The sequence below is a fragment of the Lolium rigidum genome, chromosome 7 (assembly GCF_022539505.1).
Source record: "Lolium rigidum isolate FL_2022 chromosome 7, APGP_CSIRO_Lrig_0.1, whole genome shotgun sequence".
Lineage (NCBI taxonomy): Eukaryota > Viridiplantae > Streptophyta > Magnoliopsida > Poales > Poaceae > Lolium > Lolium rigidum.
In genome coordinates, this window is record NC_061514.1 from 307,897,225 (window position 1) to 307,903,345 (window position 6,121).

The window sequence follows — 6,121 nt, forward strand, 5'->3', positions numbered from 1 at the left end:
GACACTTGTTGCCAATGTAGAAGTTTAGAGGGTTTAAGGGAAATGATGTATACTTAAGTTTGGATTGTGCTTAAGTTTTTTTGCATCTCATGCATTACTTCTTTGTTTGATGATTTGCATGGTTGATTAGATAGTGAAAACTCTACGGAAGGTCATGTTTGACAATTTATGCAACTAAATTCAAGTTCATCAATTGTGGGGGCGTTTTCTCTATATATGGTGGTTCTACTCACTTCTCTTACATTATTTTGTAGTCTAGGTGAGTACAATCGGTTTTGGTATGTGGTAGTAGCTTTGTGTTACTTGACCATATCAAATACAACCTCTATATACAACTTATTCTCGGATTAGTTTCATATTTGTTTCTAATATTAGCCCTCTTGTTGAGATTGGTATCAATTATTAAAATGGGAGATATTGGCGTCCATGTGTGGCAACTTCTGCGATGACCACGAAAGACGGTGGCGGTGCATCCCGGTATCTAGAGATCAACCTCCTCCATTTCTTACTCCTCTCTTGTACCTAGACTTGTCTGATTTGTTTTTTGTTCTTTCGTTTGGTAGGCAAAAACAATATAATTGAGGGATGGCTATGGACTGAGGTGTGCGATGGATTCCTAGAGCAATACCTTGGCTCTCGATGGGTGTAATATTCTCCTCTTGATTTTCATACTTAGTATTGTTGATGGTAGAGCTAGAATAACACGAATAGTGGTGTCTCTATGGAATTTAACTTGTGCATTTTGTTCCAATTCGAGCATGAGTTATGGTGGAAGAGAAACGAGCATGGACCTTGCTAGCGATGTCGGTGTGAAGAGAAAATGTATATTAGGGGCACTACAATCCTAAGTTTGTAGCCTTATCCTCAAAACAAAAGGAAAAAAAAATCAGAATAATTCAAAAGGGGCAAAAGATCAAAAGTGGGGCAAAAAATGAGTTACAAAGTAAATTAAGGTAAATTATAAAATTACCAAGTAAACAGGGGCAAAAATATAAAATTCCCCTCATCTGTGCCAAAGTAAATGTGCCGTTTGTGTCAAATGCCAAAATAAAGTGGGTCATTTTATCAAATAGCCCTTCACCCCCGTGCTCGTCGCCGGCTCCTCTTCGCCGATGGATCTCCTCTCTGCCGCCTACGGCGCCGCCTCAGAGGACGAAGCCGACGGCAACCCGGCTCCCAGCTGGGTCGACACAGGCCCCCCCTCCGTTGCCCCGCCACCCCCAAAGCGGCCTCGGTGGGGGCCTACCCCGTACCCGCCACCTCCTCCTCTCCCCACCCTGCAGCCCCAACCAGCGCCGCCGCTGGCCGCCCCCGTCAGCGGAAGGTACGTCTCCAAGAGGGAACGCGCCCTCCTGGCCGCGTCGCAGGCCCCCACGGTCTCCGAGACACCGCTTCCGCCGCCGATGGCTCCCGGTAAGGACTCTTGACCCTTTGTGTCAGACATTGCAAAAGCTGGATAAGTCGTTCTAGGTTCCCGGTTCCTGTTAGGTTGGAAGCTGAAATATCCGGAAATGCATCGTAACCAAAATTTTAAGTTAGATCCTTTTGTGATCTACATCAACATAAAATTGGGTGTCACTCATCCCTGCTTGTAACAGTGGACTTTCTAGCAGCGACTTGATCTTGTCTGTTTGGATACCGGTAATGGTTGAACTTAAATCTATGTGGCGAGTTAAAATCAGTGAATTGTTAATCGCTGTGTGAGGAAACCCAAGTCCTGTTTTGTCCCTGGTAGTGATATTTACCTCATGCGAATTGAAAAAATACACACATGTACTTTAGTTTTATTTTCTTAAACATCATTTATGTTCCTCGCTCATGTGCTCTGTGCTTTTGATTACAGTTCTGGGATCTCTCACTGATTCAAATATTCGACCTGACATTTTGCGATCTTTACGATGCCAACCGAAGTCTGGATCAACCAACAGTTTACCTTCGAAGCTCTCAGTGTCTTTGACCAGTCACACTAAAGCTGTCAATTGTGTGGATTGGTCACCGAGTCATGGTCAGTAATTATTCTGACATACTATACTTTACTTCGCTTTTTTTGCTTTTACGAATAAACAAACTTACAAGTATTGCAATGTAACCTGTAAGTGTTCTCTAGAGTTATGCATTCGCTTTTTGAGAAAATTCATTATCATTGATATTCAGTTTTTGGTTCATAACGACATGGTTATGTTATGACCGATTGGGTCTGCTAACATGATACAAGTATGGTATGTTAACTAGTAAATAAATCACACGTGACACATGTCCTGATATTGACATCATTACTGAAGTTAATGATACCTTGCAAAGTGTTACCTAGAAATATCACCCTCGAGACTAGACACACCATATTATCCCATTTTCATCCCGCTCAAGGAACAAAGTTTGACTGTGTCGAACAAAGTTTGAAGTATTCTTGTTCTGTAAAGTATCCCTGTAGAAAAGTGAAGTATATATCTCAATGCTGTGTTGCTTAACTCAAATATATATTAATATTCTTTGTTATGTCATCATGTTATCGTGTCTCCCTCTTAATGACTGCCACTAGACGTGATTTATGAGATGGGTTGATGATAAATTCCACCTTTAAGTTAGTAAATTGTGTAGGTGTGCTGCAAAAGATGCCATCTACACAATTCCAAGATAATGCTGCTCGGTTTTCATTGTATTCAGTAAGAATATTATTGTCAGCAGATACTCACGAAAAAGAAAATTCACAGGACATCTTCTTGCTTCGGCTGGAATGGACCATACAGTCCACATATGGAACGTATGGAACAATGGGAATACTTCTGCTCGAGTATTAAAACATCATGCTGCTGCTGTAAAGGATGTGAGGTGGTCCTACCATCAGCCCGTGTTACTCTCTGGAGGGTTTGATTGTTCCTCACGACTAGTTGATGCCGAAGTGGGAAAAGAAATCAGGGAATTCAAGGAGGATCAACCTGTGGAGGTCATCAAGTTTAATCCAAGCAACTCCAATCTCTTCCTTTCTGGTGGGTCCAAGGGTTCTCTTAGACTCTGGGATATTCGAACTGGCTTGGCAACTAAAGAGTTCAACAGAAGTCTCGGCACCATCCTTGACATTGAGTTCAGCGCTGATGGGAAACAGTTTATCTCTTCAACTGACACAACCAGAAGCAATGTTAGTGAGAACACTATAATTGTATGGGATATTCTACGACAAGTTCCTTTATCTAACCAGGTAACAGAATTTTCTGTTAGTTATTAATTTGATATAGCATATTATGTTCCTCTCAATACCTAATGATATTTTCCCCATTTGTATGCACACATTCAAGTTGGGCATGCTTAAAGTTCGAAAGAAAGAAAATGTCCTTATTTAAAATGAGTTGTTATTTGCATGTTATATTTGCACCTATCTGTCCTGACAAGTAATTTTCTTATAGCTCATTCCCATCAATATATGAGGGAAGAAAAACATGTATGTAGCTATTAATATACGATCACACTAATATAGGACTTGAATATTTGATCACAACCTATTTCATCAACCGTGATAGTGTTGCAGTAGTATAGTACATTGAAATGCACAGTTAACACTACATATGTGGTTGGCCAATTTCTTCATGATTGTTGAATATCCATTCATTATCCATTTTTGAACATTTTAATATGTATTAAAATTCTTTGTTTGATTGTGTTCGTCCTCCATAGCTAGAATAGGCTTGACTCGTTGCCATGTTCCTATGCTTTCTCTGTTAGTATACATTCTTTACTAACTCTTTTAGTACAAATTTTAGTACTCTAAATTTATGCTATGTAAGTAAGAAAAAAAATCTAAGCTGATGAATTATGGTCAACCAATTCAGCTTACTGTATGCTACTTGCTGTGTGTTACATAGTAATAACATAGAATTAAAACCCAGGGAGTTTTGCTGACGTTTTGGCGGAAAAGATGGGAGCGGAGAACACAATGAGTTTTGGGCTGATAACTAGTATGGTATAGATTAGATGAAGTTTATAGGACCAACTGATTCAACTTGAATTGAACTCAACCTCCTAATGCAAATTGGATCACCTAGTTTAGTGAAGGAAAACTTTTAGGATTTTTTTTTTCTGTTGGGTTTCATATTTGGGCTACCCCAACTTGCTTGGGACAAAGGCTTTCATGTTGTTGTAGTAACCGAATCTGCCTACTCTATAACATGTAATCTTACAAGATAATGTTTCCGACATGGATACTTCAAAAATTAACACTTCCCCAATCTACTGCCTTCTGACTCTCAAGCAGCTGCATGCTAGTCCTTGTCCCTTTTCAGTTGTGAGCTGATAGTTGTGCTCATTAAAATACCAAACAGTTGTTCTGTGTGGACTAAAAGTGTCTGTTCCATGTTGATGGATCTTGGATTAGATGGTAAAATCATGTTATTTCAGGGAATGTATTTTGTGAGCTGTCATATGGGACTGAATAATCACATTGCCACTTGACACTAATCACACTTTTTTTTATCACAGATTTATACAGAAGCATTCACCTGTCCTTGTGTGAGATATCACCCCTACGAAGCTTCTTTTGTTGCTCAATCCAATGGTAACTACATCGCGATTTTCTCAGCTAGGCCACCATTCAAGTTAAACAGGTATACGCGGTTCGAAGGACATGGGGTATGGGGTTTCCCAATAAAGTGCAGTTTCTCTCTAAGTGGGAGGGAACTTGCATCTGGTTCATCTGATGGTTCTATCTATTTTTATGATTATAAATCATCAAAGCTTCTAAGGAAAATTGAAGCCTTCAAAGAAGCGTGTACCTATGTTGCGTACCACCCTGTAATACCTAATGTGATTGCTTCATGTGGCTGGACTGGTGAGATATCCGTTTTTGAATGAAAAAACAATGATTCTTACAGTGCTTCTCCTTCTCCCCGAATCACTAACCAGAGATTCAGACTAATGTGGCCGGACTCGTGAGATATCCGTTTATGTATGAAATAACACTAATTCTTACAGTGCTTCTCCTTCTCCCCGAGTCACTAACCACAGGTTCAGACTAGTGTAGCTGGACTGGTCAGTGGATCTGCTTTTGAATGAAGGGAGAGAAAAGCAATCCTGATCTGATCTAGGATTTTCGTCCCCTTGTCGGTGATGCTGCGGTCTGTCCTGCCTCCGGCGGCCCTTGGGGCCTTGGAGATGCGGTGGGACACAGCTCCTCACCAGTGAGAGGATTTCCGTCATTTTAGGAAGTTTCAATGTCTTCTTTTTGATGATGAAGCGGCAGCGACATCCAAACTTAAAATAAGACTCTTCTGCTCTATCCTCACTATAGATGGAGGACATGTGGAGTTGTGTATTCGGTGGATCACCTCGGATCCGGTAGATTTCCGTCTTTGTTGGTTGGTTGTAGGTATGCCTTTTCCAATCTATGGTTCTCATCATTGGCTATGGTTGCTTTTGTGTTGATCCTTCATGGCCTAACACGACGACTTTCCATTTATCTATTACAGCAAACTCTACTACGATAAGCTTTGTCACGCTCCTAGGACGAGAACGGCGTGACTTTGGCTTGCTCTACTACGATAAGCTTTGTCACGCTCCTAGGGCGAGAACAGCGTGACTTCGACTTGCTCTACTACGATAAGCTTTGCCACGCTCCAGTGACGAAGGGCGAGGACAGGCGTCGCGACTTTGGCTTGCTCGTAGTCATGGCTAGGTAGTCATGTAACCTATTTGTAACTTCTTTTTTTGGGATTATTTGTACTGCCGTTGATTACTGGCAGGTGATTTTCGCAAAAGAAAAGTTAGCTAGCTCTCTGAATCTGGATAATTGCGACTAAGGAAAGTTAGATAGAATACTCACATGATAATAAGCTAGGCGTGTGCACCCCTTCGATCAACTCAAGTCAAGGATAACCAACTTAATTTGAGGCACAACAATACTAGTTCATTTTAAGGGAGTGTTATGCCTTGTGTGATGTCTGTGAAGAATCTTTTGCAACGTTTACCAACGAGTGAACCTTTTCTTACATAGAGGTTCTACAAACTTTGATCTTTTCGGTTTTCAAAAAAAAACGACATGAGAAAACCCATATAAGGCCAGCAGAAAACTTTTTTGCTGATTGCTAGCGTTTATAGGATTATATAACTGATGAGGTTTTGCTCTGCCTTCTGA

At 40.8% G+C, this 6,121-nt stretch overlaps 1 protein-coding gene across 1 annotated transcript; it reads left to right on the forward strand.

The window, feature by feature from the left end:
• The first annotated feature begins 1,112 nt into the window (after positions 1–1,112).
• On the forward strand, positions 1,113–4,861 carry LOC124677877 (WD repeat-containing protein 25-like). Its single transcript, XM_047213827.1, has 4 exons — positions 1,113–1,413; positions 1,844–2,005; positions 2,712–3,196; positions 4,471–4,861. The coding sequence occupies exons 1-4, from the start codon at positions 1,113–1,115 to the stop codon at positions 4,840–4,842; spliced, it is 1,320 nt and encodes a 439-aa protein (XP_047069783.1). The 3' UTR covers positions 4,843–4,861.
• Positions 4,862–6,121: the final 1,260 nt, after the last annotated feature.

Excerpts from the sequence above, each read along its gene's own strand:
- LOC124677877 (XM_047213827.1), top strand. The coding sequence starts at position 1,113 with ATGGATCTCCTCTCTGCCGCCTACGGCGCCGCCTCAGAGGACGAAGCC. Across the intron at positions 2,006-2,711 it reads GGATTGGTCACCGAGTCATG|GACATCTTCTTGCTTCGGCT; the intron begins GTCAGTAATTAT and ends GAAAATTCACAG. Across the intron at positions 3,197-4,470 it reads AAGTTCCTTTATCTAACCAG|ATTTATACAGAAGCATTCAC; the intron begins GTAACAGAATTT and ends TTTTTATCACAG.